The sequence below is a fragment of the Eulemur rufifrons genome, chromosome 15, assembly GCF_041146395.1.
Source record: "Eulemur rufifrons isolate Redbay chromosome 15, OSU_ERuf_1, whole genome shotgun sequence".
NCBI classification, from domain to species: Eukaryota; Metazoa; Chordata; class Mammalia; order Primates; family Lemuridae; genus Eulemur; species Eulemur rufifrons.
This window is the reverse complement of record NC_090997.1, coordinates 68,972,908-68,990,941: the sequence shown is the minus strand read 5'-3', so window position 1 is coordinate 68,990,941 and position 18,034 is coordinate 68,972,908. Positions and strand designations below refer to the sequence as shown.

Here is an 18,034-nt window from a genome sequence, read left to right as displayed (position 1 = left end):
TCCAGCTTCCTATGAAAACTCTTACATCATATACCACCTTCAGGCTCATTTTCTAGGTGAAGTTTCTTTGGGGAGCAGAGAGTCAAAATGGACAATATAAATTGTACACGTGTCCAGACAATAAGTAATGAGTGAAAAACAGCGTGTGGGTGGTGACGGGGAGGGTGGCAAATAATACAAATATATTACCCCCAAAATTCAAAGGCAAGAAATCCTGCCATTTTTAATATAAAAACATTATATGGTAAAATATGGAAACAGTTTTCTGTTACATAGAGTTCATGTGTAAAGTATTAATAAGCTAAAGTACACAAAGCCAAATGACAAATCTTGATTAACAAACTACCCACGCTGCCCATGTTTGCCTCAGTGTGTTTAAAGATGCTTGAAGGCTGTAAATCTCTGACCCTCACTCTGACTATTGATTGGTAGGAACTCCACCCTTGTTTTTTAACTAATAAAAACAATGGTTTCTCTTTACTTTAGAGCAGGTATCATATTGGGTAGTTAATTTTTCACTTTTGTAAACGTGTTTCTCACCCAATTCTTACTTGGAGGCTCTACAACACCTATTATAAGAAAAGAGGTAAAGTCTCCACATCACACTAAGAAATCTTGGTTTTGACCTCTTCACCTGTAGTTTCCTTCCATTTCAGGGTTAAAATCAGCATAGAAAATATATAGAATATTTGAAAAAATATAGAATATAGAAAAATGTCATTTAAAAGCATTAACATGTTTTCCTTTCCTTGTTATTTAAATGTATTTTTCAGGAGAGGAAGTCTGGGATTGAATTTGTGGGAAAAATAATACTGAATTCTACTACAACTTGTTTATATTGCCCGAAATCATCATTTTCTAAAGAGATCCAAATTAAAACCTCCAGAAAGAATCCCATGAGATTAATTTCCTTGATTATATGTTGTCATGGGACACATAAAAGAGACTTAAGGGCTATTAAATAATTTTTAAGTGTGAAATCTTCCAGGAAAGCAAGGCCATTCTCATCATGAAAATGTATTAGTATTTCAGAGTTTATACATTCTTGCCAAACCTCTTCTAATTCTTTACAAATCTTCACCATCATACAACTTTCTCATGTTTTATCAATAAATCACTAAGATCACCATTAAAGTTTGAAAGCCGAAGGACTATCTCCCCAAGCCAAGGAGTATCTCCCCAGACTCATTCTGGCCATTCTTCCAAGGTCTCTGTGATCTTCTGACAACGTGTCTTTTCAGCTTTGACATCCAGTCGTTGATTCTTCCCGTGCAGGATTCCTGTCCTGAACACTGGTTCTGCTGCTCATGTCTCCCCACAAAAACATCTGTCCCCATCACCACCCACTTCCTACTCATTCTTCAGGACTCAGCCTATACATCACTTCTTCCAAGAAGCTCCTCTGATCAGCATTCCCCTCCCAATCCCCTGCCCTGCACACACCTTCATTAGCCTCACTCTTGTTATAATTTCTCTGACATATTTTCAATTAATTATCTCTTAATTGTAGCCAATTGTGTAAATATGTAGCTAAATGTCTGTTCTCCCTCATAAACTATTAACTCCATGAGGGGAGGAGAGCTGCCTATTATTACCAGGGTGAGCAGACATATTTGTCAAAATGTGAGCTGAAAGGGACTATCTCTTGAACCCTTCAGCCCACTCTTTTTTTTTTTTTTAAATGTTTTTTATTTCAGCTTATTATGGGGGTACAAAAGTTCAGGTTATATATATTGTCCATGCCCCCCATCCCCCCGAGTCAGAGCTTCAAGCGTGTCCATTCCCCAGACAGTGTGCAACTCTTTACTAAAACGTAACCAAGCCTAAGAACACTACCAAGATTTTTCATTAAGAATACTGAATCACTGGCTTTTCTAATGCAATTTCTAAAAAAGAAAAAAAAGAATATTCAAATAATAAATAAACTTTAATTCTTGAGATCAAATGAAATATTTGAAAATAATGAGATGAAGTTTTTAACAGAAACAAGAATCTAGAGATATTCTACATTTATATGTCCAAATCTTCCCATACTATCGAATGGACAGAGTAGGCTTCTAATAGGACTGTTGCTATGATAAGTAAAAGAGTCAAACTAATGAGTGCTCCATTTTTCCCCATAAACATCTGCATGAATATTATTGAAAATATAGACATTAAAGAGAGATTTGGGGAAAAATCAGAGATCTCTCACCTGGATTGGATTCCAAAAAAAAAAAAAAACCTAAATAAAAATTATTTTGTTTGTTCTAGAAAATAAATTGTTTCTATAATAGAAAACATTTCTACCATAGTATTAAATATAGCCAAGATCAGTAAAAATTAAGCACTAGTTACAGGATTTTGATATTAGAAAATTAATTTAAAACCTTTTATCAATAAGAACAGAGAGAAGGCCTTATTTTGTGATTAAATATCTCAAAATTAGTGAATAGATTATTCATTAGAGTCTGCTTACAGCTACCAATCTTTTTCAGCCATTGCTCATGCTTATAATCAAAGAATAACTGAAATTTATTTTCTTTTCATTTAATCAGTGTGCTTTTGGAACAGACAGGTTGTGTTCTCTGCCATTTACAAACTCGAGGATTTAATTTAGAATTCAATAATTGAATGAGATGGTACAATAACCTTTTATATAAATTCATCATTTCTTATCTTTCCCAAAGAACAAAATGTCCTGTATGCCATAATCACCATTGTTTACTTTTCTGGACGGTTTTTGTTTAAATTTCTATAACTCACCCTGGATTGTAAATCTGCCCTCAAAATTCAGTGTGAACAGTTTACTACTTCAGGCCTTATAAGAGCTCATAGCTGCTCTTCTGACACATGTAAGGCAATTAATTTCATCTCCTGTTGTATAGAAAGCTGAATCCCCGTAATGTCCCTTCCAGGGAGTACAAACATATGACTCTCATTTGCCTCCTGCTTTTTTAAAAAGCTGAAGCTTTGGATTTGGGTTTCAGAATTCATGTATCTCAAAGATTTCCTTCCTTCCTTCCTTCCTTCCTTCCTTCCTTCCTTCCTTCCTTCCTTCCTTCCTTCTTTCCTTCTTTCTTTTCTTTTTTGAAGAATAAATAGGGAAAATACACTACCTAGGCTGACTTTCAAGAATTGGCAGTATTCTTTGTCCTATCTTTATGGACTGCATTTGTATGAGATAGATTCAGTCATTCAAAAATAAAAATCAGTGAACCTCTATTTTATGGCTTATCAAGTTTTTCTGCAAAAGAGGAAACACATGCTGTAGTGCACTTGGTAGGATATTTAGAGCAGCTATATGGACACCTCATCCATCTACGTCTCCAAGGAGAATTGGGCAATGTTCCTCACTCGTCAGGACAGCACAGCCACAGCTCTGGGTTTCTGCTGCAGGTCTGGGAACCTGTCATTTCATTACAGGGTCCCAACCATTGCTGCCACAGCCCCTTTCACAGCTCAGCTTCTCTCTCCCTCTGCTTCTCTCTGTCTCCCTCTCTTTGTAGCCTACTCCTCTGCCTGTTTGTTTCTCTAGGCTGTGAGTGTGAGAGTTTTGCAGTCACAGATCCTGAAGGGATTGTCTGATTGGATTGGCTAGATGCTATACAATTTGCTATATAATATGAAATGCCACCACTGGGCAAAGTTTGGGGGCAATCACCTCACAGCCTACTGGTCTACCCTCATTCCATATAGAAGTATTATTGGCTTTTGAAATGGGACAATTCTTCATTGTGCAGACCTGTCCCACATGTCGTGCACCTGCCTTCTTTAGGTGCACAACCCCTCTCCATTTCCAAAATAGGCTCTGGGTGTGTGAGACACTGAGAATCTCACAGAGTCTTTTTTTCTTGAAACAGGAACAAAGAGAGAGATTTTTACATCACTACTATAACTGGAATTTAGCTTTCATTGTGTGTGTTTTTTTTAAAAAATCTTGCTGATCTGAAAGCATACTTGGGAACATATAACTGAGGAGAGCTCCAATTTTTCTTAGCTCAACACCACCTGGAAAGAAGAAAATAAACCAACTCCCTCTCATCTGTGATTCTATGTTAATGACACGGCTGGGTTTTAAGTTGTTACAAAACAGGGTTTTGGTCTCTAAATTGTATTAAGAATCCACTGAATTAATTAAAGCATTCATTTGTCAATATGTATTTTATCTGTAATAGCCACCATAAGATTTGAAATATAGTACTCTAAAAATTGAATTTTAAGGCAAACATTTTTGAACATTGATTTCCTAATTCTGTATTTCACATAGGCATTAGCTTAAACAGGTCACTTCTTTGTAATTGTTACTCCACAACTTCCAAAAACCACTTGAAGAATAATTTATTTACTTTTGAAAATAGAAACACTAAAAAGCTAGTCAAGATTCTTTGCCTATATACATATATGTAAATATATGTATATTTTATTTTTTTATTTTTTTGAGACAGCCTTGCTCTGTCACCCAGGCTGGAGTGCAGTGGCACAAATCAGAGCTCACTGTAACCTGGAACTCCCAGGCTGAAGCAATCCTCCCACCTCAGCCTCCCAAGTAGCTAGGACTAGAGGCATGTGGGACCATGCTTATGTAATTTTTTCAAAATTTTTTTGTGGAGAAGGGAGTCCCTCTACATTTGTCCTTTGCCTATATCAAAATTAACAACAAATATCAGAAAATGCCCTGAGCTTCAGGTCCTTGAAGGAAACAATTCTTAAATGATGAATGTAACCAAAGGGCAGAGAGGTATTATGTTGTCTCATGCTCCTTCTAGGTAAAATTAAAGATGCTGTCACCTTTAATTCACGCAGGACTAGCACTGCCTCTCCAGGGGCATTTGAAAATTTATGAGGTGTTTTTGGTTGTCACAATAACTGGGAAACGGGCTTCTACTGGCATTTAGTGTTTGAGGTGCAGAGATACCAAATCTTGTGCAATATGCAGAATAGTTCTGTAAAACAAAGAACTGTTCTGCCTGACAGCCAATAGTGCCTGCACTGAGGAACATTGTTATGCATGTAACAAAGATAAACTCCAGTCGCATTACCTGGGGAAAAGATCAAGTTGGTTATCTGCCCCTTGACATCAAGATTGAGCACCCTGTTATCAGCCAGGTGCATGAGACCCAGAGACGCTGCCCACATGTCTTGTGAACCTCTCCTTGCTCCAGATCACTTTCCCTCATTAACAAAGCGGGTATCAACATAGGGTCAACTATTTGCACTGCAATGCCTTGCAAATAGAGTTAGGGAAAATTCTTCAATGTATTCTTTGAAATGATGCTCGTGCTTCTTTCTCTCTCCCTCATCTCATTTCTTCTGCTTCCAGATATTCTCTGTGCTTATCTGCTATACATCTAGAGAGAAACAGCCTCCCCAATAGCCTTTTCTCAGGCTAATTCCTCCTCTGTCCAATCCACCTCCTCCCTCCCAATGCTACTGGATACCCCCTTGAATGTCACTTTCCCCACATTGTTTTTCGACTCAAAAATCTTCAAGGAGCCTCTACTTCCTGTCACATCACCCTTTCACCATTACACCAAAATGTGCTAAAGGTATGGCAATGTCCTTCTTATCTCTGAATTTTCCAGGTTGTCTAATACACTGTCTGACACATAGTAGATGCTGAATATATATTTAATTACTATACCTTGAAATTTTGGTTCTTAACTTCCAAAACTTATGGCCAAACACTTGTTAAAGCTGTTTTGTTCACTATTTTGTTCCAAGCCTTTATTAATTTCACCCTCCTTTGTACTCCTATGATAGTACTAGAAAAAAGAATAGAACATTTAATTTGCTATTTCTCATGATTTGCTATTGCAATCTTTTTCTGCTCAATTAATTAGATCATAAACTACATACCACTGAATATACAACTAATATAGAGTAGCAGCACTTCAACAAGTCCACAGATAATTGTTTATTGCTTGCTGAAAACAATTCCAGTTTGTTTCACCAAATTATGTCCTGATGTGTAATGGGTATTTGGGATTTACAGATCCTTTTATGATGTACCTGGAGCTCACGGGATAGCCTAATCCTTAATACAGATAAGATGAACCTATCCTATGGCTATAGGAGAAGCCTGTACAGTTAATGGAAGTTCCTTACTGTAGGCCAGGAATCTTAAAACAGTCCTTTCAGCCAAGACATATGGAAAACAAAAAGAAACAGAGCTAAATAGATGGTGCTATGAAATTGTATTAATTTATGTGCAATGAATCCTTCACTTCTGAATCAGCCTGTGCATCCAAATGGTCTCTGAATACTCATTCACTCTCAATTTCTAAGCAAAGTACTTGATTAAAAAACTGCTTCCAAATCTGAAAAAGTTCAGTCTACAAGTCACAATTTCTTTATATTTATCGGCATGGATCTGATATGCAAATATTGTTGAGTTACAGTGTTTGGTCAATCAGATTTCCTCTTTAATTTCATATCCAAAGGAGTTCTGCCTACAAATCCTCAGTGTTTTTCAAAAACAGTACCAGCCCTGAGAGCAACCAAGCCTTTAAAAATATTTCCATACATTATTTCTCTTATTTCTTTTTATCTTTTTTAAATAAAGAGGGGAAAGCGTTTATTATCTCTATTCAGTTACACAGAATTGGAATATTGCTATGTAACAGAAATCATCACACTAATGCACAGGAATTGAAAATCAAGCAACTTTGGTCTAGGCTGAATTGAATTAAATCTTGACCTTGTAAACATTTCCATAGGAGGTAGAACATACACAATTTGACTTTTTGTCAAATAAGGGATAGTAAACAATGATTCTGAGATCCTAATAATTTAAAGGTATTGTAAAGGCATTAAATATACTTTTCTCTTTCTTAGAAACCAAAGATAAAAGAGCACACAAATTTTTAATAAATTAGAAAATGAAATATTAAATCTTCATAGTTGAAATGTCTGCATCTTTGAATCTCCACTGATTTCATTTGATAATTTTTGAAAGTATGATTAATAATGAGATCATGTTTTAAGCCATTTGTGTGCAAGGTGAACTCCGCAAGTATCTCCATTCACTGTGGAGTTGTCTGAAGTACGAGTGACTTGAAAAACAATGTCCAGCCACTGCATATTCCATTTTCTTTACTCTCATGGTAGTCTGAATGAATAATGATATTTGCACAGCAGAGATTTTTAAAGTTTCAACCCCCTCAATAATGTTGGTTTAAGTGCCTCCAGCTGCTGTTCCCATGAACACAGTGTTGATGGGTGGTAAAGAGGACACCATTTCTCTACTGCTTGTTCCATGGGAGTCCAGGGTTTCTTGATACTGATTGGAAGTTCCATACATACACTGGGATGAGGAGGAAGGTATTGGGGTTTGCAAGCTGGAAGCTGGAAGGGAAAATATAATCAGCAATTGAAAATTGATTGACATTTTCTTTTCTTTGCAAATGCCACTCACTGTAAACCTCTGTACTTATTTTTGCATTTAGCACATATACCTGTTCTAAATTTGAGTTTTTATGGTTTGTCAAAGCAATTATCTTTTTTTCATTTTTTTCTCACTTGGCTATTCTTCCAGAAATCTTCCTTCTACCTATTTCACAAAGAAAACTTGGTTTCAACTTAGGTTCTACCACCAAAATATATTCCCCAATCTACCTCCTCTTTCTATCTGCACCCACTATTGTAGTTCAAACCACCATCTTCTCTTACCTGGAGCAACACAGCAGCCTCCTAACTGGTCCTGTGACCCTCACCTTTGTCTCACTCTCTCAGCCTCCAGACAGTAGCCAGAATGATCTTGCTGAAGTGTAAATCAAACTTTCACTCTTCTTCCCACATGCTTGTATGACTTCACATACTCTTGAACAAGATCTAAGCTTCTTGCCCTGGTTCTTAAAGCCCTGTGTGGATTGATCCCTGCCTTTTGATTTGTTTTGCTCCACTTTCTCCTTCCTTCACCATGCTTAAGCCACACTGGCCTTCTTTCTGCCCAGTGATCTTTCCAAGCGTATTCTGACTTCAGAGGCTCTACGTTTGCTGTTTCGTCGGCTTAGAACTCCTCCCTCAGATCTTCAGTCACTGCCTCCTTGTCTTCACTCAGCTTTCAACTCAAATGTTTCTGCCTCAGAATTCCTTTCCCAACTACCTTATCTAAAGCAACTCCTCCAATACTATCTGCCATTTTATCCTATTCAATTGACTTCTGAATACCTGAAATGATCTTTTTAATGCATTTATTTATATATCCATTGCCTTACTCTTTCCCTACTTGAATGTAAACTTCTTCCAGGCAGAAACTATGGCCTGATTTCTACCATATCTCACACCTAGAATGGAGTCTGGCACATAGTAGGTTTTCAAAAATATTCACTGACGGGCTCACTGGCCCTATATTTCCCTAATGTGTGGTTGCTGTCTTCTTATAGCTGACCTGGCAGGTTCTCTGTCACTAAGAACCAGGTTTTATAACTAAGGAAGCCCACAGTGGGTCTCAATTCCCCTTGCACTACCTACCCACCTATTCTATTCCTCCTTTTCACCCTGAAGCCCACTTTGCAATCTACTTGTAAGCCAGCTCTAACAACTAATGCTTCGAATCCACCCTACTCCCAACCTATGTTTCATCAAAGCTTCCACTATCTCTACAAGTAAATAGAACTAATAGTAACAATAGCAACACAGTACATTTTAGCCTCATGGTGAAGAAACTTCCTGAAGTGGAATTTTCTGCTTCATTAGAGTAACCTAGAAGCAATGACCATTTGCAGATAGCAGGAGATGAGCTGCTAGACTCTGCTCAGGGAGCATCTGTGATGGTCAGCAGGAGGGGAAGAAGTACTTCCTATTGAATTATTGGATAAGTACACTGAGTGAGGACAGATGAAATTTATTTTATTTTCCCTTACGCTCTGGTTGGGTGTCAATGCCCTTTACTTACGCTAGTCTGAAATCAATTCCATGGGGAGATTTCAACCATCTCATATAAACATTAACACTCTGCCTTGATACTTAATGAATGTATACTGTCTCTGTGATACCTTATTAGTAATTTTAGAAACTAAATCAACGTATAGATTTAATCTCTAAGTCTGTTATTAGTAATAATATACTAATTAATTATTTATAGACTGAATGTACATATAGATTTAGTTTTGACTTCTTTTTTCACTCATTAATAACTGAGTTCCTACTATGTGGCAGACTTTTTGCTAAGTGCTGGTGAGGCATCTATTATGAGTTGCAGAATTTCTTCATAGATGAAGCTTAGGGACAGCAACCTGATTGGAAGAAGATTCCAGGAGACTTCATGGCCAGCACACTGTTTTGCTCATTTTTAATTAAGTTGTATGTTATAGAGCAATAAAAATAGCAACATTTTCTACAGTGTTGAATCACATTTTACATAAAAGATTAAGAAAAAGCTAGTAGCATCCACCATAGGACATTATTTTTTAAAAAACTTGGAGTGTTTTTTCAGGTAATGATGAAGATTATAAAATACATACCTTTTGGAACTACAAGTGGGTTGGTCCAACAAAATCAAGAGAGAGTGAGAAAAAGACACCATTCCTGTCCTTGTAAAATTAATAGCTTTAGACTGCATTTGACAGGTCAATTTTTTGCGTACATAATAGATGCCAGCTATTTTTTTTTAAAGAATAACAGATCTAGCAGCAGGCTGCATAATAGTGATGTATAGAATAAGAAATGGAAAACTGTTAGTAACTGTGTATGTTCAGACACAACAACATAACTTCAGATCCAAAGTGATAAATCGACTATGGGAATCTGAGCACTCAGTTCACCTAAACACATCACCTTCAGGTAATGCTGCATACCTGAGGTCAATGACTTTTTAAAATGTTTTCAAGAACTACTACAGTAATTTACCTAGTACTGGAGTCCGACATGCAACTGGAGATGATGTGTCCGCGTAAAATGAGCTGGGCTGTTTTCTACTATTGTCATCTAAAATGTTCAGGGGGTCGTGGATGTCGCTGTAGGGAGGCAGTGAGCGAACGCTGCTGATGACGGAAACGTGTTGATTCACCATTGATCCGAGTCTGTGAGACTCTGGGTAGTTGATGTTGCTCCCATAATATCCTATAACAGAAAGTGATGAGAATGTGCTGTTGACTTATTATAAACATTCAGGAAAGAAAAAAATGACAAGGTAATTGGGTAGAGCCCTAAAGATGTCAAACGATAAATATTACATTTATATCTACGTTTGCTATAGAGTTGGATTTATGTTTATACATGGATATGGTTTACTACGCTGGTTTTTTGAAAAAAATACAAAAGAATTGTTGTATTATTGATTTTGAGACAGACTATACCTCTCTCATATTTCCCTTATCTAAATTAACAAGATCTGACTATGAAGAAAGAAATCGGACTGTTAGCCTCTCATGAATATACTCTTTTTATTTATAGACTCATATTTATAGGAGAAAGACTTTCCTACACCTTTAGGAGAAAGGCATCAAAGTAGCTTACACGCAAAGCCTATTTTGATAGCTGAAGGTGTCCACAGATCTTTCTAGCTCCCCTGACTTCAAGTTTTTATCCACATAATGAGGTCATTATTTTGTTCTGAATCTTTCAAGTCTCCTTTTAGTTCTCTGGAAGAAACATTGTCCACTAAAAATAGTTTAAAAGGACAGAATGTTCTTCTTTGGGGCTACTAAGGTTGGTCTCAAGCATGTGGTTTGACATAATTTTTTTTTTATTGTATGTGGCATTTAGAAGGGCAACTTTAATAAAGCCATAAGAATTAGGGAATATGTTTGGATGTGGCAGAAATCAGCTCCAAATCTCTAAGATTCCATGATCATTAGAAGCCTGACATGGGATGACATGCTATTCAGCAGAGGTGGAACTCAATGTCCAATTTTGCCTTATTGGCTATCTCAAATGCCATGAAAAGTTCTTTAAAAATTTCAATACCATTAGGTGAATTAGGAGGCAACGTTGCTCCTTGGCAGTTGGCAGCCCCTGCATTGCTCAAGAAATTGAAGCTTCCTGTATTTAAAAATTGCATACTGTGTGAATCTTGGGCATGTGAGGATGGTCCATAGCTGGAAGGTGGCCGAGAGTTATATGGAGACCCAGCACAGCTGCCACTGAAGAAGTCTCTAGAAAGCTGCTGTTCAGTCCAGGCCATGCATCGACCATGCTCGGTATGATGAGGATAGAGTCCTGATGGGGGGTGGGGCTGTGACCTAAACACAGTCTGATAGTTAGAGCTGGTCCCATAGAAGTCATGGTTGGCTTGAGGGAGAGTAGGGTAAATGGGCTCTGGGTATGTCGAGCAGTGTGACGGAGCTGGCAATACTGGGCCCACACTTGGGGGTCTCCCTGCCATTGGTCCTTGGTTAATGACGCTTCCTCGGCTTGCCATGGCTGGGGAAATGGGTGGTGTCATCAGATGGCCCGTGCTCTGTGAAAGCTCCATTTGACCTGGGAAAAAATTACCAGAACAGTCACTTAGTGTCATATTAAAGTGGATGTGCTCACATCTTTAAAAAATATTCAAAAGGTTTATTAATGTACCTTTTTTCCAACTTGGTTCATTCTAACCCTCCAAAAATAACTGAACTGGGGAACACCAAAAATCCAGATTTAAAAAAAAAATAAAATCGCAGCACATGTATATATCACAATAGTGGAGACTTGGAGTTAGTGACTATAGAGGAAAGTCTGGGAGGACCTTATACTTCCACAAGTATGAAGATGGTTAGAACTCATTCGTGCTTGGGAAGGACATAGGAGTCTGCTGGTTACATTTCTCCATAATTAAAAAACAAGCTGAATGTTAAATGGTTTGATTTTTACAGTAAAAGAAAAAGGCACTAATGTTAAAATGGCCATGGCTTCAAAGCAGTCAATTCAAAATAGCATGGATGAGCAATGCAATTTATGAATGCCACCAACTCCCTGGGCCTCTGATTTTCCATATGTAGAATTAGATCCCTGAACTATAAAGGCTCTCCCAGGTTTAAAATTCTGTATGTCCAATGAAGTAATGTATATAAAACGATTTCAAAAAAGACACAAGGCAATAAGCAGATTTAAAATACTCCCTAATAACTAGTTCAAGCCACTAAACATTCATTTTAACACAAAGAGGACCTCAACCAAAAGAGAAAATTAATGGTTATCCTAAAATGCCCAAATCCACTTTCTAATGGCGGAGAAATAGTCTCCTGAAAGGCCAAAAATAAATAAGCTACCCATTTTTTGACCTTCAAAGCATCTTAAAGATTTTATGCACATCTAACCTAATTTTTTCTTCCATTACACGAAGACAATTATACTCCTGATATAACTTATCAAGTGTGTCAAAACGTGATACCCATGTTAATAATGGTATTAATTGAATAACTGCTGAAAATCACAAAAATAGTATAAATATGTATTAGAAGCCAGTTAAGATAATCCTTATTTATTCTTGGAATCCCAAGTGGTGGTTACAAATTATAAGACAAACGAAGGTCCAGGCTCCTCTGAGCTGTGTTCAAGCCCCAGTGGTTCTCTTGGCTGTCACAGGTACCTGCGAGCGGCATGCCGTCTGTATTCCCAGCAGGGAACGGGTGCAGAGCAGGAGCTAAGCCTCCAGCTTGACTGGATGACAGAGGAAGATAGGTTGTCTCCACGTGGCTTTCATTCTTCACAGTGTCGCTGGAAACCAAGCTCCCTTTATTACGGTTAGCCAGAAAACATGAACTTGGAGAAGCAGTGAAAGCAGCTTTACTTGCATCTGGAAAGATTTTTTTAAATGGGAAAGCTGAGATTATTCCCATATTCCTAGTAGATAAACCCAAGTAAAAGAAACTGAAAATGTTTCATGATTGAGTTATTAATCTGGAAACTCCTAAGCGATGTGTTCTGTGGGAAACAAGGCTGGCAGACCTTTGTTCTTGGCAATGCTGCGGATTTTTAGTTGTGGATTTGTGGGTGTAGATGTGTTCTGAGGGGCACTAAATAATCCACTCTGGAGTGAAGTCTTCAAGATACAAGTTGTCCCATCCCAAGTAGATGTGTTCTCTTCCTTCTCTAAACTCCTGTAGAACTTATTTCTACACCATTTATATATGCAGTATACCATGTGTATTGTCTTGAATTAGGTATTCTTTGTATTATAATCACTTCTCCAACTCCATCTAAATTTCCAGAAATTAAGAACATCAATTTTGTATCCTTCAGAGTTCCCAGTAAAGCAACTTGACTACTCTATGTATAAATTAATGAAAGAAAAAACAGTGCTCCAATAGTGTTGGTACATGGTGTCTACTGGTGATGTATTTGGGGAAAAATTTTGAAACTACTATAAACCCACTTAACATGTGTATTTACAGCGTCTTGAACTTAGGTTTAAACACAGAAGTATGCAAAATAAGATAGCTATTTTAAATTACCTGAATTCTTCATATACTTGTCCAATAAATTCTGTAATTCCTGCTCTTTGTCATTATTAAACTGGGTCTCCATGGCCAGGAGAATGTATTCATCAAGAAGCATTCGAATCAAATGGAAAGAACCTTGTTTATGAATGAAGAATGGGGAGAGGACATTGTGAAATGAAAAAAAAAAAAAAAAAAAGGAGAGAGAGAGAGAGAGGGAAAGAGAAAGAGAGTTATCTTTGTGACCATCTCGCAACATTTTACAAGGAGCAACTGATATAAACAAATACTTGTTGGACTTTAAATGACCTGCTAAGACCAACATGCTTAACTCAGGTCTCTAATCTTTCTGTGTCCTGCCTGCCCAGCTCACTGTGTGTACTGTCCTGCCAGCTCTTTGGCCACTAATTACATCAAAGGAAAATACGGATGAAAGTGAGACATGCTTTATGCTTTAAGAGGGCACACATTGGAGCGTGATAAGCTTTAACCTGGGGAGAATGAGCTCTACTCTGCTCTATTTCTGTTTGCTTTGTACTAAATAATTAGACAATAGCCAAACATGGTCTGAAAAAAGCATCAAGTAAGGCAATGTCTTTCTAGCCTGAAACAAAATATTTCTTGATTAAAAAAAAATCAAAAGAATAATTTTCATGGGAAAGATGTACTGAAAACCTTAAACTTCTTTTAACTATTCAACAGATGTCCCAGTAAAAGTCTTTTTTCATAATAAAGTCAGGATTCAATGCTGTATATTTTAAGAAATCTTAAACATGAGCAAGTCTATTTCAAATAATAGACTCAACACATTTAGTTCATCCCTCAATACAAGTTCACTGATTTTATTTAATTCCATTAAGCATCAAATAAAAACAATGTAGTTAATCATAATCTATTTCACAATGTGAAGATTTCTTGAAATGTAGCTATTAAAGGCAGAATTACTGCCCATGAGTTTAGTATTTTAACTACAAAATATGAACCTCAGAAATTTTCCCTAGGAAAAAAAGGTATTCAATTTTTGGAAAAGCTAATGTGACCCAATATGTCTCACAAGTCATATAGATCAGGAAAGATAGTCCAGAAACTTATGAGGGTGTGTCTTTTAAGGTGCTCTTTGGGATTCCCGGAGTGCAGCTATATGAGTGTCTGGAAAAGATGCAAAAATTTGCCATATTAATCCCTTTGGAAAATAATGTCTTAGTTATTGCTTATTTGTTTAACAAAGAAAATTTTTCCAAGCACTGATAGAATGGAATGTAACAGTTGCTATTCATTAAGTATTTGCTGAGAATTATGCAATGTGTTTTAATATACATCATCTCACTAAAGCACCTATGCAAGGGTATAAAGAGAATATTATTCTCCTTCTTCACTGAGCAGACTGGCTTGGGTAAAGCCCACAGAAAGAGAGAAGCAGTGTGGTCTGACTCCAAGACCCAGCCAGTCTCATAACTACTATTCTCTACTAGCTCAATATTCAGATACAGTTTGAGAATTGACCATGTAACATGTTTAAAACTTGATAGGAGATGTGACTGGGGAATGAATGACATAACTCATTTAATAAGAATTTTATAAAGCACATAGGATACCAAAACTGGATGCATTGTTCAAGGTGAGATTATGCATTACTCGAGCACCAAAAAAGCTCCACTTTAGCAGAAAGTCTTGAGCCCTCTTCTTTAATGATCTTCCGTTTTGTTTGCTGGTCTAAAAATAAAGGAACAAAATGAAACTATAAAATCTGTCCTCTTGTTACTACATGCATCCTATGTTAGATCAAGAGGTAAACAGACATTTGACAAATGGACAGATGGCATGGCATGCCATTTATTTCATCAAACAAAACGATCCTTCCAGGGATTTAATTTTAGGCTGTCATTGCTGTCATTTTAAGAGTGGTAAGTCTTTATTTTATATGGCTTTGTTTCCTAATAGAATTAAACAACAAAATGAAATAATTTACAAAGTATTTTTATTTTTAAATTTTCCTTTCACAGAGCTTTAAAAAAGAACAGAAGGTGAAGTGTGAAGGAAGGGTTATATATTTCTGTGAATGATTAACTCTGACTTCTCTGGTTCCTGAATGATAATCTGTTTTCCTTCCAGAAGAAAAAAGTCCCCAAACTATAACTAGTTTCCTTGATAGGGAATGGCTCACACCAACTAGTGATGGATATATTTGTTCTTATTGCCTTGTTTCATGATGGATGACTTGAAGGTTAACTGAAAAAGTTGAAGAAACCACAGAGAAAACACAAAATACCGAGCTTTTGGAATTCGGAAATGCAAATGCTTAAAACCATATTTTTCTGTCAGAATTTCTAAAAACTTACTTTTTAGAAAGAGCCAAATCTTTCTAGTTTCTAAGTTTATCCTTCACTATTCATGTTACTCAGCTGTAACTTTATTGACTGATAGGGAAGGCAGAGCATCTTCTAGTCCTTGGTCAGGAAAGGAAAAATACAATGGAATCCATGCCCAATGCTCTCAAATCTGACATATTGCTAATTTTGATATTTGGGCTGCCTTATGTGTAGAGTATCAAAGCTTTTCAAAGCCTGCAGATACACAGCCTGCCACCTCCCTCACCGGTCAAGAAATTACAGCCAGTTTAGCATTTACTCATAGCAAAAAATGTATTTTCTGAATCTGTCATTTAAAAAGTACCTTAATAACTCTCTGTTCTACCACAGTATCCAACCATTCAATAAAAGCTTCCACGGTAGCATTCTTCTTAAGGAGATCCTTCAGTTCTTGGAACACAGTGATAGAGTCATCTACCAAGTTCAAAAAAAAAAAAAAAGAAAAGAAAAGAAAAGAAAGCAGAACATCGCACTCAGGTTTCACAAAAGAAAACCTAAAACTAGGAATCATCAATAATTTGAGCATAAAAGGGAAGGTAGATCAAGTTAATTTAATCAGGCAGATTAAGTTAAATGTGTGAAAGGAATTCATTTCATATCTTGAGAACAGTAACAAAATATTCTTAGTACTCTTCAAAATTTTAATCTGAAGTATATATAGGTATGTACTGAAATACAGGTTTATATATTATATATGTATGCATGTATTAGGGAAGAGTAAGTTGTTAATATAGCTGGATATTCATTTTGAATCCAGCGCTTTCATTAAATGGAACAGATTAGTTTGAAAGCTAATGAATGAACAAAACTAAGCTTGTTGATTTTTTTGCTTTTTGAAATATCCTTTTCTTTGGCAAAAATTAAATTCAGCACTGCAGAATTTAGTGACATACATGAATAACCTTCCATAATATAAAATTTAGAGGGGAAGTTTAGAACTATAATTTTATTAAAGAGTTTGACATTTACTGAATCTCAAGGGTAAAAAAATTTTATGTTAGGAAATAAAATGTAGGGTTGAGGTTGGACTCCAGAGAGCAGTCCATCATTTGTGCTATATAGGAGGCTGTGTTTTTTGTCTTTTTGGAGAGAAAGGGAGGGAAAAATAGTGGGCCATTTCATTATTCCTCAGAAACCAAGCCTAGCTGTCTAGTCACACATATTGGCTTGGCAAGTTCTGTCAGATGCTCTAAATGTGAGTAGAGAGTCTCCTTTGAAAAGCAGTATTGTGTTGAAATATCATTTTGATATGTATCATACAGTATATGACAAAAGTGTAAAACACATGTAAACGTGTATGTGTGTCATGTAAAACTGGAAGAAAACTCATAAAGCATAAAACCATTTTGTTTATTTCTAGGCAATGAGATTATAGATTACTTTTATTTTTCTCAATATCATCTATATTTTCCAGGTTTTTCACAATGAGTAAGTACAACTGTTTTTGAATAGAGGACAAATATTTTTTAATAAAAATGTTTTCATAAACCATGGTTTTCAACCAGATGTGATTTTGCAGCCCAAGGGACATTTGGCAAAGTCTGGAGACATTTTTGGTTGTCTCAACTTGGGGGAGGTGCTGCAAAACACCCTACAATGCCCAGGACAGCCCCCCACAACAAGCAGTTACCCAGCTCAAGATGTCAGTAGTGCTGAGGTTGGGAAACCTCGTTTCAAACAAAGAGAATGGACTTACGTTCAGTGTAGATATCAGATTCAGTGTCTGAGCTGCCTGAAATGGTAAGAAGGGCCTGAGATCCAATACTATTCAAGTCAACTCTTTCAATGTCAGATACCATGGAATTCACGACATGCTGATCAAAGAGAGCTGGTCTGGCAATCTGCACAAAGAAAGTGAAAAAGACACTATGCTACATCATTTATAGTCCATCTAGAGGAAAGTTTTAGCTTTGAGAAAAAATAGTTCCTTGAGGGAAAGGATCATTAATAACTTTTTCCTTATTTTAAAACTAAAAGCCATAGCTGAGACCCATAATCATCTCTGTCAAAGACTTGAAAATTATTTTTGGACTTAGCAAATGAAAATGAATTTTTTTTGTCCGTGGTCATAAAATAAGGATTTAAAAATGTTATATTTCCTATCTGGAACTATCCCATGCTAGTCTTTTAACATTTAGGGGACAAGAAACGCTCATAAGGGAACCAATCATTTGTGGGAAGGGGAAGTACATAGTAACAATATACAAATATGGTATTCCTAATTTATGAATTACTTTTGTTCTTCCCTATATAAAAGAGCCATAATTATTAGGAAGTTTAAAATGTGTTGGGTTTGTGAGTTTCACAACATCAAATATC

General features: G+C 36.5%; 1 protein-coding gene across 1 annotated transcript in view; it reads right to left on the bottom strand.

Moving 5' to 3' along the window:
• Positions 1 to 6,496: 6,496 nt before the first annotated feature.
• RFX6 (regulatory factor X6) overlaps positions 6,497 to 18,034 on the bottom strand; it is a 50,699-nt gene continuing 39,161 nt past the window's right edge. The window contains exons 12-19 of the mRNA XM_069488499.1: positions 17,412 to 17,556; positions 16,020 to 16,129; positions 14,942 to 15,059; positions 13,362 to 13,484; positions 12,497 to 12,703; positions 10,891 to 11,403; positions 9,832 to 10,044; positions 6,497 to 7,326 (exon numbers count right to left, since the gene is read on the bottom strand). Of these exons, the coding sequence (XP_069344600.1) occupies positions 7,157 to 7,326; positions 9,832 to 10,044; positions 10,891 to 11,403; positions 12,497 to 12,703; positions 13,362 to 13,484; positions 14,942 to 15,059; positions 16,020 to 16,129; positions 17,412 to 17,556 (1,599 nt within the window). The 3' untranslated portion in view covers positions 6,497 to 7,156. The remainder of the gene's footprint in view (positions 7,327 to 9,831; positions 10,045 to 10,890; positions 11,404 to 12,496; positions 12,704 to 13,361; positions 13,485 to 14,941; positions 15,060 to 16,019; positions 16,130 to 17,411; positions 17,557 to 18,034) is intronic.